The sequence below is a fragment of the Penicillium maclennaniae genome, assembly GCF_028827695.1.
Source record: "Penicillium maclennaniae strain IBT 15551 chromosome Unknown utg000007l:1.0-4884863.0:1.0-4888362.0, whole genome shotgun sequence".
In the NCBI taxonomy this organism is placed as follows: domain Eukaryota; kingdom Fungi; phylum Ascomycota; class Eurotiomycetes; order Eurotiales; family Aspergillaceae; genus Penicillium; species Penicillium maclennaniae.
The window spans coordinates 1,187,246-1,204,529 of record NW_026623219.1 but is presented as its reverse complement, the minus strand read 5'-3'; the positions used below and the strand labels follow the sequence as shown (position 1 = coordinate 1,204,529).

Genomic DNA, 17,284 nt, shown 5'->3' with positions numbered 1-17,284 from the left:
GGCTGCCCGTGCGGCTCTACAAATGGATTCGGAGCCGATGCACCAAGTTTTGGCCTGGTTTGGTATGATCTGGTCGACACTCTTTTCGTGCTATGTGAAATCTCACAAGTGAAGAGCTTGCTGTTGTTAGTTTTGCTGGGGTTCCAGAGTCATTGAAGGCCTGTTTGCCTCGATCCTCACCCGGCTTCGCACGTCGGCCTGAGGCAAGATCACATTGCTTCATGGATCGATCTATCTACGGATTGCATAAAGCAAGAATTGTATCGCGTGTAAAGCACGTAGGTGCCAGAATGACCAGATGTGAGCTTTGTCACGCTCTTCATGAGTCTTGCCCTTCAATCTTGACGATGTGGCAATGTCATGGCATGGCACTGCATGACGTTGACTGTCTCCCGCAATGTATTTTCATCAGAACGAAGTGACAGATTCTCCGTGAATTGACTGCCGAATGGTTAGGACCCCTGATCGTCGTGATGAAACGGGAGCACCGCATTGCGGTGACGGCCGTAGTTTACAGCAGATAAACATATGTGTTTATCCAAAAGAATGCGAGCATCGCGATATCGCAGTATCTCCAGAAGAGACTAACCCCCCTGAACCTCCGACCAAGCCAACCCACCATCTCATCGTCTCGTGAAATCAGTTATATGCATCAGGTCGATCCCTGCTCGGGAAGTCTGCAGGTGCTGTAAACAAAAGATGGCCCAGGGTGGAGCCAGAGACTAGTTGAAACAATCCCAGAGTTTCGTGCGCCAGGGAAAGCTCAAAAAATAACAGAGCTCAGAACAAAGGTGTGATGGGCCGATGAAAAAAGATCCTCTAGCTGGTCCAGTGGTTGCGTGATCCCCAAAGTTCGCAATTTCAAAGAGGAGTCCCAAGGCCTACCATGTATGTTCGATGACTTAGAGAAGAGTCATGAAGCCCTCATCGAGCTGTGTGACGCCAAAGCCGCTGCGCCCCCGTGGAGAGGGAGGTCAGCTTGAGACCGGGCCGGACGGGCTGTGGCTTGCACACCCGCAAAAGTCACCAAAACAAAAGAAGAAGATGATCTGAAAAGGCCGAGTTGTCTCCTTCGTTCAACAATGCTGATTAGACGTACGCCACTGAAGCCCTGGTGACTGGGACATGGAAGGTGGTGTTGATGTCACGTCAGGCTGAGGTTGCGCTGCGGGAGTCGAGCTTAGCCGGGACACGTGTCTGTGTCATGTGATCTACAATTTCTCGTTCGGAGAGGGTGAGGGCATGGGCACATTCATAGATCAGTATCATTACATTGTCCATAGTGGTGACCATCTCCTATTTATTTTTTTCTTTGTTTTTCCATCAACCGGTCGCCCATGCCACCCCGTCCTTCCGACTTGAGGGTACAATAGCACATCTGTATCACAACTTGTGACCACCAATATGCAAATAGACTTCGGCAGAGTTGTAGATTCAGAGCGCTTCCTTCTCTGGTTCGTTTTCAGACGTGTCCACTGGTGATAGAATCTCATGTTCCGAGTCGTGACCTAGTTTTATGGTGGTAGACTCAAGGACAGACGCAGCAGGAGACGCAGCAGCAGGCTGTCCCAAAATTCCAGAACCAGTCGCGAAGTGGGTTGTGTAAAAATTTGAGATTGCTATCTGCTCTGCGTCTGAAGAGAAGTAAGCGATCATATCGGTGGTATAACGCAGAGTGGGGGGGGTTGTTCACCGTTGCAGACCCAGTCGAAGTCGTCGAGTCCTGGGAAGAAGTCGCCGGGCAGCGATCACTTTGGTCGTTTTCATCCTGTATCTTGTCCTTACGCGGTGGGTTTGGCAGTGATGGATGTATTGGGAGAGGAGTAACAGATCCATTGAACTGTGCAGGTGGAATTGCGGGAATGTAGGTAGCATCGTTAAAGTATGTCAACGCAGTAGGTGTGTTGAAGAGCCTCGGAATTCCCTGTGATTGACGAGATCCAGGACCACTCATGGGCTCGAGTTTGTCAACGGGAATTCCGGCGACAAGCTGCTGTTGAATCAAGAAGGATTGAAGGTTCTGGCGAGGGGTGCGTCTCTGTTCAGGCGGAGTTGCAAGGTGCTTTTCTATTGCACTCAGAAATTCAGCGATGGCGGTCGCGTCAACAGTGGACTTGGCAGTATTGGGAAAGTTGGCATCGGTAATGGCGAAGTCAAACTCATTTGGATGGAAGGCAGAAGCCAAGTCAGCTGGAGCCGATTGAACCGATGGGCTTTTCTTGGGGAAGATGCGCTTTGGGGAGCGTTGGGGACTGGCAGGAGCAGTTGCGATCCTCTTGGTAGGACGCAAGGTCAGGGTTGAATCTCCATCACTTGGAAAGTGTGGAGTTGCTCCTTGAGTACCGGAAAGAGGAAACGAAAAGTCCAGACCGTCGTGCTGGGCAATGGCTTCCTGGGAGTCAGTATTCTCATGCATAAAGTCTGCATGAACTTGACTGGGGCGTTGGGGCGACATGACTGGAATATTGACTCTGTTTCATACAATCTGGATTGAGGTGCTCCGGTCTGGAGAGTCAGAACATCAATGTGAAAGTCAAAAGTGAGGCAGAACAAGGAGTAGGAAGAATAAGGCCAAGAAACAAAGAGAAAGAAAGATAAATGACAGGAGCGACGTGTTAATGCAGCGGGCACCTTCTGCATTTTGGCTACAAACAACAACAATACTAGACAATTAGGCACCAGAACGTTGTCTTCGGTTCTCAATAGCCATTCATCGAACAAAAGGGAGATCGCTACATGATTTGCGGTGCCAGCTTTTTCTTAAGATGACCGACATATAGGTCATCCTGGTGGTCAGTAGAAATGTCATCTTGAGGTTGATAATCAGAATAGATCAATGATATGCATATAATATCGACATATGGATATGATGACATATACAGAAGACAGGGTAGAGCCTGGCATCATGTTGTTGAGAGTACAGTATGAAACATCAAGTGTTGAAACAGCCTCGTCGGCGCCGCCAGAGGTTTTGAGTATCCAAGATCACAGCTCCAACAAACAAAAAAAGCCCCGTTGGGATAGTGTGCGTCTAGAAATCAGGTAATGAAGGAAGAACTCGTTCATGGGTGCAAATATCTTCGTCACAGACCAGTGGAGGCGTCGAGAGTCAAAGATAGTGGCGAAATTTGGGCATCAAGGACAAACTTTATCCGAAATATTGCCATGATGAATGCAGAAGAAATTGAAAAATGGAAAGCAAATACCAGAACCACGCTAGAGAAATGAGGCAAAGGCCAGCATTAAGAACACCTGTTGAAAGGTCACCACCGAAACTCCAATTTAGTAAGTGAAAGACCCGACTCGGAGCTGAGTCAGTCAAAGTAATGGGCAAAGGAAAGCAGATGGGGAATTATTTGCGATGCAGAAGAGTCAGGAACTCTTCCCTCGTCTTGGCGCTTGAACGCATGCATCCCAACATGCAACTGGTAGTCGTGGTGCTGCCGACCTTTTGAACACCACGCATAACCATGCACAGGTGGGCAGATTCCATGACAACTGCGACACCGCGAGGTTTGAGGACCTCTGAGATGGCCAGAGCAACCTGCTTAGTCAGTCGCTCCTGGACTTGAAGACGACGGGAGAACATCTCAGCCAGGCGGGCCAATTTGGAAAGACCAAGCACGCGGCGATCCGGAATATAGCCGATGTGCATCTGCCCCACATGGTTAGAATGATCTAACAGGGACGTATGCAGGACATACCTTTCCAGTAAAGGGCACCATGTGGTGTTCACACAAAGAGAACACATCAATATCCTTCACAATAACCAACTCGTCGTGATCCTCGTGGAAAACTGCGCCATTGACCAGATCCCGGACGTTCTCCTCGTATCCCTTGGTAAAGAAGAGCATAGCTTTGGCATATCGCTCGGGGGTTCCACGAAGGCCCTCACGTTCGGGGTCCTCGCCCACACACTCGAGAATTGTGCGCACTGCTCCAGCAAGCTTCTGAACGCGCTCCGCGTTCTCCTCCGGTGTCGATTCCAATCGCTCGCGTGTTCCGGGGCCTAAATGGCATAATTAGAGAACATGGCCGCAAAATTTTCGATCGTATGACTTACACGGCCAGCTAAGACCGTCAAAGTCGATTGGTGGGTTCATGGTATACGGACTGGCGGGGCGGCTGACAGTCGCCGGCGGGGTCAATGGGCCGCCTTCGTCCCTGGGGTCGCGGGGTGGGTCATTCAGAGTTGGTCGACCCCTGTGGAATCGTCAGAAAGATGTATTCAGTCAGCCGTATGACTACTTTGGCAGCAATACTTACCGGAGACTCAAGATGCTGGGGGCGATAGCTGCAGCAGCTGCGGATTCGGTAGCAGTGGAATCCCCCGCGTGGGAGGGTCCCACCTCCAGGTTGTCGAACTCAATGGGGACACGAGGAGCAAAAGAGCACTGAATTGAGGAGTTGAGACTTTCACGCTCACGGGCATCGCGAGCCCGAGTACCAGAGCCCGAGCCTGCAGCTGTGGAGGACTGGAGGGGAGAATTGCCATTGATCATGTGGGACGGGATTGCTGATGGCTTCGAAGGTGGAGGAGAACCAGAACCCATGGTGAAGGAAATGTACAAGTAGGGATTTTCAAAATTGTAGAATATTGCACCGGTAGTACCGACGAGAATTAAAAAAGAAGATCAAGTCAGGTCAGCATCGCCATGATGACTCTACTTTTTTTGGCGCAAATGCGATCCGAAATCACGGGACGCTAGGCCTGATTGAGGACGATCCCCCTCATCTTTCCCGACACCGCTTTCTCTCTCCACCAATAATTGTCAGTGGCAACGGTCTGCCCACGGGCACGCCTTCGCGCTTAGCGGTTTCGGACAGTCGGAGAGTGCGACAGCTATGCTGACTTATGGTGGGTAAGAATTGGGATTTTACCAGCAACGGTATCTACGGATAATATGAAGACCTTGATCTCAATTGAATGAGATTTTCCTACTGAACAGTGGAATAATAATCTTGATCATTGAGAAACAGAGTGGTGGCTAAATATATTTTGAGTTGAGCTAGCTCATTCTCGTCGGAAAATATAACCTCACGCCGATTTTTTATCTCAGATAGAGCCCAACGGAAATCATCTAGTGTCAAGCTAGATGGTCGAACAACCCCGCGGCTATTAGAACACTTCTAGGTACCCCAGACTCATATCGGAGTGGTTCTGCAACCTGTAATATCCCCAGAGCAGAAACATATTTCCCTGATAGGGCACCGACAGAGCACAGGGCAATGATCTGAACAACAACATTCAATACTTGAACAATATGTCAAAAAAGTCCATAGATTTGTTGAATTGGTAGCTATATGGTAGTAGTTTGGTTGGTATTCATTATGATCAAACCTATGGTTCGTCTACAACCACACGAGGAAAAGAAAGTGCCAAACGGGCTTTTCCGAGAAAGATCAGCAAATTATGCCTCCAGCTCCTCAGTCGGGACATTCTCCAGATCTTTGCCCACGATCGCATCCGCCACCTTCCACACTTGCAGCAGATTGTCTTCGGCAGCCGAGCAAAGAACCCAGGGGTCGCTGAGGTTCCAGCTAAAGTCAGAGATGCGGTTCGTGTGTCCGCCATGCATGAAGAGACTAGAAAATGGTCAGTCGCCTTCCAGGATTGACGTGGATTGACGTGGTCAATGTTGAGGGGTACATACAGCTCTGGCGGTCCGTCTTGCGCATCTTCGGGCGTCTGCTCCTCACCCGCCCGGCTGAGATCCCAGAACATGATCTTGCGGTCGTAGCTGGAACTAGCTAACACAGATTCCTCGAATGGGTGCCACGAGACAGACTGCACGGAATCGGCGTGACCCTCCAGCGAGTGAAGCTTCGTTTTCAAATTTCGTAAATCCCACAAGCCAATTGTCTTGTCTGCAGATCCAGTAGCTAGTATGGTCTCTGCCGCCGGATTGAATGAGATCGAGTTGATCGCATCACGGTGCTGTCCTGTGGCGGAGGCAGCAGCCTGAGTCGTGTCTGCAGCGCGGACATCCAGAATCTGAAGAGTGATGTCATCGGAGACGGTGCCAATGAGAGATGAGTGAAGAGGGTGGTACTGGACATCGTTGACGATGGAAGAGTGGTGGGTATAGGTGCGAGTCGGACGAACGGCTTTGTTGCCCTTGGTATAGGTGGTAAGGTCCCTTCGGTTTGTATTAGCACCTTACACTTTGATGATAATGCGCATGTACTTACCAGAGACGGACTGTCTTGTCCTCACTACCAGTGGCGAGGTGACCAGCCTCGTGAGGATTCCAGCTCAGACCGAAGCCTTCGGCTTCGTGGCCCAGGAGCTCCATCTGAGGGTTCACTGTCCCAGTAGGCTGGCTGGGGTGCTTTGATCGATCCCAAATCATCACACGACCATCTGTACACATGGTAGCAATGATATTAGGGTTTTGAGGCTGGTATCGTGCCTTGTTAACCTCGCCCTTGTGATCAATCTTTTGAACAATGTTGAACTTGATCTCCATCTGAGGCTTCTTGGGACCTCCGCCATAGCCTCCAATCTCCCCCTTGTCTTCATCATAGTCCTTGGGGTTCGGCACATTGGGATTGGGAAGCTGCACATGCGCAATCTGGAGGTAGTTCTGGGCATCACCCGCAGTGTGTGTGCCGATAAGAAGACGGTGGGTTGAGTAAGGTTTGTCCGGAACTCTGGACGGACAGAGAGTTAGCCGAACAGGTAAAAGCGAGAGTAGAAATCTGGTTGCACTGACTCTTGCTTATCTGGCAGCCACTGGGTAGTGAGCGTCGGCCACTCCAGAGCTGTGCTCAGCATCATGTCGTAGAGGAACGGCGCATTCTTTTTCCAAGTCTTGTACTCTATGTATAGGGCCGAGTTAGCCATTGCGCAAGATGCGGGACAAGAAGTGTGAGAAGTGAATGATACCTTCATTGATAATCTTTTCGCTGCTGTGCTCACTTTCTTTCTCGGTCTCCTCCATCGGAGCTGCTCATTGTTAGCTCGAGATTTCCCGCTTAACCCTGACAAACTCACGGTTCTCGTCCTCATAAGGCTCCATATCTCCGACAGTGTGCGATCGCGACTAGATGCGACAAGAATGGTACTAGTGGACGGGCCGAGAGCGCAGTAGAAAGGAAAGGTGCGAAGGGCGATCGAAACGCGACAAGGTCGGGAGACCGCGTTAATGGGCGCCGCTCGACACTAGTCCCAAAGGGGAATATGGGCTTGGCAATGACTCTTGCCAACTTCAAGCTCAACAACCTCAGCTACCATCACTCTCACTTCCTCTTTCCTCCCTCTCGAAACGACCCCACCACATCTCTCGGGGATAATTGTGGCAATATTATCGGGTCCTCTCAATTTGCGCCCACCTACTTTCCTTTGGTGGACACTCTTCCTCCCATTAGGGTGACGATTGAACTCTTACGCTTGTCCTTCTACCTCCCCTACCCTTGCCTTGTACCAGTACCCGCCGCGACCGCTTAATTCGTTACTACATTCACAATGGGTGTTCCAAAATTCTTTCGCTGGCTGAGCGAGCGGTACCCCGCTATCTCGATGCTCATCGCCGAAAGCCGCATCCCGGAGTTCGACAGTCTATATCTTGACATGAATGGAATTATCCACAACTGTACGCATAGCGACAGCGACTCGCCTACATTCCGTATGACTGAGGAACAGATGTTTATCGCCATCTTCAACTATATCGAGCACTTGTTTGGCAAGATCAAGCCCAAGCAGCTGTTTTTCATGGCCGTTGATGGCGTCGCACCTCGTGCGAAAATGAACCAGCAACGCGCGCGTCGATTCCGAACGGCGCTGGATGCTGAGAAGGCCAAGGAGAAGGCGATTGAGCAGGGCATGGAAATGCCTAAGGAAGACGCCTTCGACAGCAATTGTATCACTCCGGGCACGGAGTTCATGGCGAAGCTGACACGACAGCTGAAATACTTTATCAACAAGAAGATCTCTGAGGATAGAGATTGGCAAGGCGTGGAGATCGTGCTCTCGGGTCATGAGGTCCCTGGTGAAGGCGAGCACAAGATCATGGAGTATATTCGGCGCAAGAAGGCACAGCCTGATTATCAGGCCAATATGCGCCACTGTCTTTACGGTCTGGATGCTGACTTGATCATGCTGGGTCTACTCAGTCACGACCCCCACTTCTGTCTTCTGCGAGAGGAGGTGACATTCGGTCGGCAAGTGTCCAAAAAACCTAAAGAGCTCGAGCATCAAAACTTCTATCTCTTGCATCTCAGCGTCGTTAGAGAATACTTGGAATTAGAATTCCAGGAGTTGGAGGAGGAAGGTGCTTTGAATTTTCCCTTCGATATGGAGCGTGTGATTGACGATTTCATCCTCATGGCATTCTTTGTTGGAAACGATTTCTTACCCAACTTGCCCAATCTGCATATTAACGAGGGTGCGCTGGCGCTGATGTTTAAGATCTACAAGGATGTCTTGCGCAAGATGGGTGGCTACATCAATGAGGAGGGCACGATCAATGTGGACCGCTTGGGAATTCTTCTTGAGGTGTTGAGTAATGTTGAGTATCGCTTCTTCGAGGCCGAGTACTCCGACGCCCAATGGATCAAGTCCAAGAAGAACGGCGATGATGGCTCACTAGAGCTGCGGACGAAGCCAAAGGAGCTGACAATCACTCCGGATCAGAAGGAGATCTTGAAAAAGATCAAAAAGTACGTGCTCAACCGGCCTGGGAAGGGCTCCGAGGCGAAACCCTTGGATTTCCCTCCCACTTTGCCAGCACGCGATCGTGCCTTCGTGGAGCAGCTTGCGGATGCGCTTCGTCTGCCCTGGTCTACCACCGAAAATGAGGCTGGTGATCGATTCATGAGACTTCAGCTGCCGCAACCCGAGAACGACAATGACGAAGATTCCGATGACGATGACGAGGAAGCAACTTTGGCTGTTCAACGTATCATTCGAAAATACGAGAAGGCCAATGTTCAAGAAATGACCTCCGAAGAAGCTCAGCAGGCTGCGGAGAAGAAGTACGAGGAAAAGTTCCAGGAATGGAAGGATACATATTATCGATCCAAGTTCGGCTGGGGACTTGACAACGAGGAAGAGATGAAACAATTGACAGAGAATTACGTGCAAGGGTTGCAGTGGGTCTTGTTCTACTACTACCGCGGTATAGCATCGTGGCCCTGGTTCTTCAAGTACCACTATGCCCCCCATGATTTCTGGTCAGTATATCCCCCACGAAGCGTCCCATTCAATTTACTAACCATAGTATAGACGTAAAAAAGGGCCTCGGAGCCGACATGAATTTCCGGCTTGGAAGACCATTCCGACCCTACGATCAACTGATGGGTGTTTTGCCTGATCGCAGTAAGAAGATTGTGCCTACTGCGTACTGGGATCTCATGACTTCGCCTGATTCACCCATCATTGACTTCTACCCCCGTGACTTCGAGCTGGACATGAACGGCAAGAAGATGGAATGGGAGGCTGTGGTTAAGATTCCGTTCATCGACGAGACCAGGCTTTTGGATGCTCTCAAGACTCGGGAGCAGTTCCTTACCCCTGATGAGAAGGCCCGGAACACTTTCGGAGCCAGCTTGAAGTTCACCTACTCTCCAGATGTGAACTTCATTTACCCATCCTCGATGCCTGGCGTGTTCCCTGACCTGCCAAACTGCCGCTGCATTGAAAATGTCTTTGATCTCCCAGTCATGGAAGGCCTAGAGCCTTTCCATGGGTTGATGGACGGTGTGCAATTGGGTTCAGCGGCTCTCGCAGGCTTCCCGACTCTGAAGACCCTGCCTCATATTGGTCAGCTCGGATTCCACGGGGTCCAAGTGTTCCAGCAGGAAAGCCGCAACGAGAGTCAGGTCATTACTCTGATTGATCCTGGGAGCCGGTCCAGTATCGAACTGGCCAAGACAAAGCTCGGAAAACGAGTCCATGTTGGATATCCATTCCTGCAAGAAGCTCTGGTGATCCGTGTCTCGGACGAATTATTTGATTATGTTCTTCCGCCAAATGAAGAGCACGTCATGTCAATCCCGCAGCACTCCTCAGCAAATTGAGCAGTGGAAGAAGAAGGCGACCAAGATAGAAGGAACCTATAGCAAGCGACTCGCCATGGTTATCGGCGAAGTTGAGTCAATGGTCCACATTCAGCTGCTTAAGGGCATGACGAAGACCGAAGAGGGTGCTACTATTAAAGAGTTCGCGGATATCACAGGTCAGGAGACTGATTACGCCCTTCAAGTCGTTGTTGATGACGTTATCAACCCTGATGAACGTTTCATTGAGCGAGAGGCTCTGCCCATCGAGGAAGAATTCCCGGAAAACTCTCGTGCCTTTTTCCTGGGTGACTTCAATTACGGACGACCTGTTCATATTACTGGTCATGATGAAGGAAAGGTGAATGGTCTGATCGCCGCTGTCAAGGGCAAAGAGCCCGAGTTTGGAAGAGATCGTGTCAGACAAGCTGAGCGATACTGCCCTTACATGCCTTCTTACGCCATTGCTCGAAGTCTCCGTCTTAACCCCTTGGTCCTAGCTAAAATCACCTCTTCATTCTCTGTTGATGTTGATGGGCAGCGTGTAAACTTGGGATTGAATCTGAAGTTTGAGGCTCGCAAACAGAAGGTGCTCGGATACTCTCGCCGCGGAGAATCTGGCTGGGAGTTCAGCCAAAAAGCCGTCGACCTGCTCCAGCAATACATGATTAAGTTCCCTGAATTCTTTGCTGGCATTCAGCGCAACCCCCAGAATGATCGCTACAGCCCCTACGATTTCTATCCCGAGGAGATCGCTCTTCTGAAAATGAAGGAGATCCGTGATTGGTTGAAGTCCATGGAGGCCAAGAACTTCGAGAGAGTGCCCTTTGATGCCGAGCAGCTTGATTCTGATATTGTCCACCTAATCGAACAGGATGCCGACGCTGCCAATGCTCAGCAACCCCCAATGCATCCCAAGAAGGTTCGTGGTGTTCCCCGTAGCGCTTTGCTTCGCCCGGCCGACGTGGAGCACCGTCTGGGCAACCAGACTTTCAAGCTTGGAGATCGCGTGGTCTATGCTCAGGACTCTGGCAAGGTTCCTATCGCCACTCGCGGCACTGTTGTCGGTCTTACCAGAACCCCTCGCGCTGTTTTGCTTGACGTGGTCTTTGACGTCTCGTTCATGAGTGGCACTACGCTTGGTGGCCGTTGCTCTCCGTTCCGTGGCCAGACTGTCCTTGCGTCATCTGTCCTTAACGTCTCCCACCGTCAATTGCTCGCTAGCTCCCGCGCTGCAGCAAGCCAACAGACCCAACAGAAGCAGACCCCATTGACTGTTGCCGGATACGGTGCTCCTCTCGGACCCGATGGGCAGGGCCAGCTGCAAAACGCTCCGGCCCCTCCGCCTCTGCGGGGTTCATTCCGTGGAGCTGTTTCCGGCCAGGGAGCCGGTCGTGGAGGCCGCGGCGGCTATGCCAACGGGCAGTCCACTGAGCTTCCCTTCCGTCCCAATGGCAATGGCGGTGCCCGCGAGGACCTCGTGGTCGTGGACGTGGGGGCCAGCGTGGCGGGTATGTTTCGGTTGAGAATGGTGACCCAAGTGAAGGTATCATCCAGAACAACCCGAACTTCCGCCCTCAAAGCTATACCTCAGTCCCTCCTCCCCAGGGACTTGAGCGTGGACGAGGACGCGGTCGCGGCCGCGGTAACGGAAATGGATTCCGTGGTCGTGGCCGTGGCGGACAGCGTGGCGGTGCCCCCCACTGTGAATCCTGAGTAAATTGACGGAAGATGTCCCATTGAGGAGTAACTAGGTTGTGGATTTTTGTCATTGTGTACGATGTATAGGGAAGACTTTTCTTTGCTTATTTCACGACATACCTTGTCATCTGGACTGTATAGTCTGGCAGCCTGCAATTGTCTATGATGGTTACTACGTAAATGGACTGATACCAGTACCAAAACTTTCACAGTAGATTCATCAGATCAGGTCTCTCGTAAGTAAGTACCCATGGACCAAGTCAACCCAATCCATCAACCAAAATCATAGTAGAATATCGAACATGCGCCGGCGTCTCTCACAGCCCAATGGACCTTTTCCTGATCAACACAACTGGATCCGTATTCGGCAAGACGTGCTCCCCAACCATCCAATTCACTGGTCTTCGCCCAGTCTGGCAATCGTCAAACTTGAAATCGTACTCCATGATGAGATGGCTCATGATCGCCTTGATTGTGCTCGCCGCAAAGAATCGGCCGGGACACGCCTGACGTCCAAATCCAAAGTGCATGTTCGACGGACTAATACTGACGAAGCTGGTGGATGTTGATGGAACCAGTGCAGCATTATACTGCTTCTTACTGCCTGGTGGTTCCATCTCCCCGGGATCAGGCGTCGTAGAATGGTCGAGGGAGTTACGATCACTGGCGTCCCGACTCCAACGAAAGCCATCAAAGGGCTCCGGATTCCCGATGAAGGAAGGGTCTTTGCTCATTGGGCCCGAGGGAAAACAGATGTGTGTTCCCTCGGGTAGAATGAGTCCATCCTGATAGTGTAAGGTGTTCCTTTACGATGCGGTGGAACGATACTATTGCACATCAGCATCAATCACGATTTAGTATTCTATTTGAGGGCATTTGGATGTAGAACACACGATCACTCACATTCACCAGGGGGCCCGAAGCGCTGCGATTCGCGCAGGAAACTATCCATGCGCCGCTGAGCCTCAAATGACGCCTTTGTTGCATTCGCCCACCCATCAGGCAAGGTCTTGGTAATCTCTTCCCGCAAAGGTTCCAGATACTCTGGATGATGAATCAAATCATAAAGAATATGACACATCGCCATCGTACTAGTATGTACAACGGCCAGACTCACGAGCAACAACATATGATGCGCCAATGCTTCGGGGTCTTGGTCTTGCTCTTCTTCTGTGCCGTCCATCATCCACTGCAAGAAATCATCTGGCTTGATGTACCCAGGATCCTTGGCTGCTTCTGCTTTGCGGCGCTTGTTGATTATTGGAACGAAGAGGTCCTTCGTGAACCGTACTTGTTTCTTCATCTGTTGCACTGGAGGGAGGAACGGGGCGACGAATGGCCGTAAGAAATTGGGGAACGGTCGCAGGAGGATGAGACATAGGCCAACGTTGACGGAGTATCTGCCCGCTGCGTTGAGCCATTCTTCGTTGCGGCAGAGAGATTCGCCTGCCATGACACGGGATGTTGCTCGGGAGATGAGGTGTACGAATAGTTTCTGGGGTTCAATGGCTGTCCATTTGTCTTCTATAGGAATCATTAGTTGCTGATGCGTATGCATCGCGTTTTTCCTTACCTTCACAGTCTGGCAGCCCGGTATCGAATGCATGTCGCAGCTCATCGACGACCCGGGGGACGACTCGCACTAAGAGGTGGAGTTAGTGCTTGCGTGTTCTATATTGAGAATGTGTAAAAATACCCAGACTGGGGGTCAAGCGCTTTCGAACCGTTTGCGATGGCAGATAGCTGCTAATCAATATGTTCGTGTAGTGCCCCAGCGCATTCTGTCATAATGTCAATTTGAGGATCGAAGTCTATCGATCTCGGGACCAAGATGCTTGCTCTAGAACCATACCTCGAACTGCGCATCTAGGGAGCTAAGAATCGAAGGAGGCAGATGCTTTAGCTCAGCTAGATATTTCGCCGGCAATACCACAATCTCTCCATCGCCAGTTAACATGCGAAACGGGCTATCCTTGTACTATATCTTGATCAGCCACCATCCATGTCCGGTCCCTACTTCACGGATATCAAACCTTCTCATAGCCTCGATAGATCATAGATTTAGCCTTCGGGTAATAGATGAGCCTGTTGAAGATATCTGGCATGAATGCATTATACTTGACATAGGGAATGCGCTGAAGGGCCGGATGTGACTTCTTTCGCAAGCAAAAGTACACGAAAAGAACTCCGAGGAAGGGCCACACAAATGAGCCAGCCATCTAGACGTTCTCGGCAACTTTAGTGGAAGATTGCTTCAGATGCAGGAATTATGAGAAAGATGAAGAAGTCTGGCTGTACGATGAAGAATCAATGGAGGTAACACAGAATGGCATCGGATAGTATTGCGTGGAACTTAAAAAGAATTCTAGAAATCGGGGACTAAGAAACGAAAGATGCCTACTTGCCAACACACAAAGAACTGGTGTTCGCTATCTGTGTTGACTTGCCCTTTCAGGCAAACAGACCGTAGCACGATCGTCTCCCAGCATTTGGTTGACGTGATTGATAGTGCACTTGAAAGGCCTTTGATTCTATACACTTTTTTTTTGGATCGTCCTAATATACAAACGCCATGCGCATATGCAAAGTTGACATTACAGGTTCTTCACAACCTCCATTCAACCAATCCACTCACCGCCCTCTTCGTCCTCAACTTCGACCATTTGCTCATCGGCCTCATCAGCCTCACCAGAAGTCATCGCCAAGAGTGTGGCAGCGGGCTTCTTATCGGCCAGAACAGGCTTGGACAGAAGGTAATTCAAGTCGTAGAGATTCTTCTCTGTCAAGCGCTTGAGATTCTCTCGAATGTCATCAATAGCGCGCTGAACGGCACGCAGCTCAGGCGCGAAAGTGCCCGAGTTCTCCTTGAAGTACCGACCATGGCAACTGAAAAGAGACTCAATCCACATCAAGTTAAATTCAAGATGAGGGGTCTCGTCGGCTGCGAGGGCGACGAACCGAAGCAGACGGGGAAGATAGACTGTGGGCACTGAACGGACCACGTGAGGGATATCTTGAGGAGGAATGGACTCGTACACAGCACGCAGAATCTTGTGTTCATTCAAGCGGAAAGCCATGATCAGAGCCTTCAAGAATGTGTTGTCATCATCGACAGTGTTGGACGCAGACGCCACCTTTGCAGCTTCAAGTGTCTCAAGGATAGTGGATGGTGTGATGGTAATATCAAGGTCGTAGGGATCGAATACAAAGTCGGTGTCCAGGCTATAGATGAGGAGACCCTCAGTAGAAGCAGCACAGAATGCACGGCCGGTTGGTGAGAAGTCAACCGCCATCACTCGCACCTCTGGGCGAGTGGTGCGAGCTCCAGCATCGCCGCGTTTCGCGCCAGGAAGGGTGCGGTCGATTCGATCCTCCTTGTCAGAGGCCTCACCAGTCTCGTCGATTAAAGCGCGAGGACCAGCCTCCGTCAAATTGCGGCTGTTCAGGAATTCCTGAGTACCATCCAGGGACAAATTCACCGACACAGTGTATTTCTTGAGAAGGGATCCCGTGCCCACATCGTATAAGCAAATGTACTTGCTGTTACCAGCCGCTAGAATGCAACTGCCATCGGCACTATATGTGATGCGATTGAAAGATTTAGTTCCCGCGGCATTCGCGGCGGTTTGACGATCGGAGACCTTCCGACCTCCGGACACATCACGACGGCCATCCACAGCACCCTCCTGGGCAGCGTCGTTGACATTCCAGAATGATAGCTGACCATCCAGTGTCGAGGCTGCGACCTGCTTGCCGTCGGCTCGGAACGCCACACTCAGAACATCAGACATGAGCTGAAGAGGCTCACTTGTCTGTGTACGACCGAAGATGCTCCAGATACGTACAGTGCGATCCCAGCTGCCACTGACCAAATGGTTACCATCGGAGGCAAAGGCAAGACTAGACACGGGACCCTCATGCCCTGATAACTGATCAAGCAATTGGCCAGTCTGCACAGACCACACATGAACGTCGAAAGAGTCCGGCGAGCCGGCGCAGACTACCTCACCACTAGGGTCCACAGCCATGGAAGAGAACGACAGACGGGAGGGTGCGGTGAAGGTCCGGAAGTTGCGGTATCGAATGAGATCCCAGGCTCGGATTGAACCATCCAAAGAAGCAGTGAAAAGGACGCTTCCCTTCTTGGCAAACTCACACGCGGTCACACCACTTGAGTGTTCGGTGAAAGTCACGATACAGAAACCAGACTTGACATCCCAGACCTTGACTTTACCATCATCGGCAGTAGTGACAATCTTCTGCCCGTCTGGTGAATAAACAAGGGAGTTCATGGAGTCGAGATGGCCCTGCTGCTTGAGAATGTACGACTCGGATTGCCATTCCCACACTAGCAATTGACCGTGCTTGGACGATCCCATTGCGAGCCACTCTCCTGAGTGGTTGATGGTCACAACATCAATGTTACTCTGAGAGACACTGGAGCAAAAGCCCTGTTAGTAGAAGCAAAGAGACACAAGAGTAATATCACACACCTTAGAAGATGAATAGTGTTGAACTCAGGCAGATCATACAGGCCGAAAAGACCGTTAGAGAAGCCCACAACCAGCAAGTTGGAGGACGCATGGAACGCAGCGCAGTTGACCTTGGCGTCGTTTTGCATGAAGAAGTCTTTCTTCACAATTCTCCAACGGGCTTCCGCAATATCTTCATCCGTCTCTGGATCTTTCTTGGTCACATACTCCCAGCGGAAAAGGGCTCCATCTTGGCTGACGGTGTAAATCTATACGCTAAGTCAGAACCAGTCCAGTGAAACATCACTAATGATATAGATTACCTTCTCCTGTTCCGCATTGAAGTATGCGGCAACTACGCCCTGCCGATGACCGGCCAAGGTGGTCGGCTCGAATCCATCCTCAGGATCCAAACTCCATACTCGCGCAGTCAAATCCCTGGACGCTGTGAGAATGAAGCGCGAATCACTCGACCACTCAATCGTTGAGATATTGTCGAAGTGTGCAGCAAGGTCTCGGTGCAGAACGAAAGGAGCAAATTCAATCTCGCCATTTGTCTCGGTACCGGGGGTGGAGGGGGTCTGCCAGATTTGCAAGCGTCTCCCCACACCGACTGCGAAATGGCGACCAGACGGAGAGAACTTGAGAGCAGTCACACGACCCTTAAATGAGAAGTGATGGATGGCAATGCGACGTTGGAAATTTGTCAGGATTGCTCGTCCGGTCTCATCGACCGTGAGCAGAAGATTGCCTCGAGGCGACAGATCGAGGCGGTCGATGTTCGTGCGGGTGCAAATGGAAGGGTATAGGAGGTGTTCCTATGGGCGACATAATGAGCAAGTGGTTTCCAATGATGCGCAGAGGCTGTTTGAGACTACATACTGCACCAGGTCAAAGACCGAGACTCGATTGCCTACCGGCGAGAGCAAGCAGGTGCCATCGGGCGTGAAGAGCAAATTGCCCTGACGGTAGACCGTCCCCAAAAGATTGGAGAACTACATTACGAGTCAGAAAAAGTCATACAAGGAATATCGAAAAGCACTCACCTTAAAGTCGGTCTTCATTTTCCCACTTGCGACAGCTTGAAGCACTTCGTCAAAAAATGTTCGGCG

The 17,284-nt window shown here is 50.8% G+C and overlaps 6 protein-coding genes across 6 annotated transcripts; 1 reads left to right on the top strand and 5 right to left on the bottom strand.

The window, feature by feature from the left end:
- Window positions 1–1,434: 1,434 nt before the first annotated feature.
- On the bottom strand, window positions 1,435–2,455 carry N7477_007658 (uncharacterized protein; the record flags this gene model as incomplete). Its single annotated transcript, XM_056969321.1, has 2 exons — window positions 1,435–1,634; window positions 1,786–2,455. The coding sequence occupies 2 exons, from the start codon at window positions 2,453–2,455 to the stop codon at window positions 1,435–1,437; spliced, it is 870 nt and encodes a 289-aa protein (XP_056819353.1).
- An 897-nt stretch (window positions 2,456–3,352) lies between these two features.
- N7477_007657 (GTP cyclohydrolase I) lies at window positions 3,353–4,553 on the bottom strand (the record flags this gene model as incomplete). The annotated part of the gene is made up of 4 exons (XM_056969320.1): window positions 3,353–3,655; window positions 3,705–4,009; window positions 4,064–4,203; window positions 4,267–4,553. The coding sequence occupies 4 exons, from the start codon at window positions 4,551–4,553 to the stop codon at window positions 3,353–3,355; spliced, it is 1,035 nt and encodes a 344-aa protein (XP_056819352.1).
- Window positions 4,554–5,411: 858 nt separating this feature from the next.
- Window positions 5,412–7,022, bottom strand: N7477_007656 (WD repeat RBAP46/RBAP48/MSI1 family protein; the record flags this gene model as incomplete). Its single annotated transcript, XM_056969319.1, has 6 exons — window positions 5,412–5,586; window positions 5,655–6,140; window positions 6,193–6,654; window positions 6,717–6,822; window positions 6,890–6,949; window positions 6,998–7,022. The coding sequence occupies 6 exons, from the start codon at window positions 7,020–7,022 to the stop codon at window positions 5,412–5,414; spliced, it is 1,314 nt and encodes a 437-aa protein (XP_056819351.1).
- Window positions 7,023–7,468: 446 nt separating this feature from the next.
- N7477_007655 (chromatin-binding exonuclease XRN1) lies at window positions 7,469–11,719 on the top strand (the record flags this gene model as incomplete). Its single annotated transcript, XM_056969318.1, is given in 3 exon segments — window positions 7,469–9,174; window positions 9,222–9,989; window positions 10,003–11,719. 3 exon segments carry the CDS (start codon window positions 7,469–7,471, stop codon window positions 11,717–11,719), a joined length of 4,191 nt encoding a protein of 1,396 aa, XP_056819350.1.
- A 298-nt stretch (window positions 11,720–12,017) lies between these two features.
- Window positions 12,018–13,919, bottom strand: N7477_007654 (cytochrome P450; the record flags this gene model as incomplete). The annotated part of the gene is made up of 6 exons (XM_056969317.1): window positions 12,018–12,485; window positions 12,511–12,527; window positions 12,604–13,342; window positions 13,425–13,481; window positions 13,553–13,678; window positions 13,734–13,919. The coding sequence occupies 6 exons, from the start codon at window positions 13,917–13,919 to the stop codon at window positions 12,018–12,020; spliced, it is 1,593 nt and encodes a 530-aa protein (XP_056819349.1).
- Window positions 13,920–14,318: 399 nt separating this feature from the next.
- N7477_007653 (snoRNA-binding rRNA-processing protein PWP2) lies at window positions 14,319–17,236 on the bottom strand (the record flags this gene model as incomplete). Its single annotated transcript, XM_056969316.1, has 5 exons — window positions 14,319–16,137; window positions 16,194–16,441; window positions 16,496–16,990; window positions 17,051–17,167; window positions 17,219–17,236. 5 exons carry the CDS (start codon window positions 17,234–17,236, stop codon window positions 14,319–14,321), a joined length of 2,697 nt encoding a protein of 898 aa, XP_056819348.1.
- Between the last annotated feature and the right edge of the window lie 48 nt (window positions 17,237–17,284).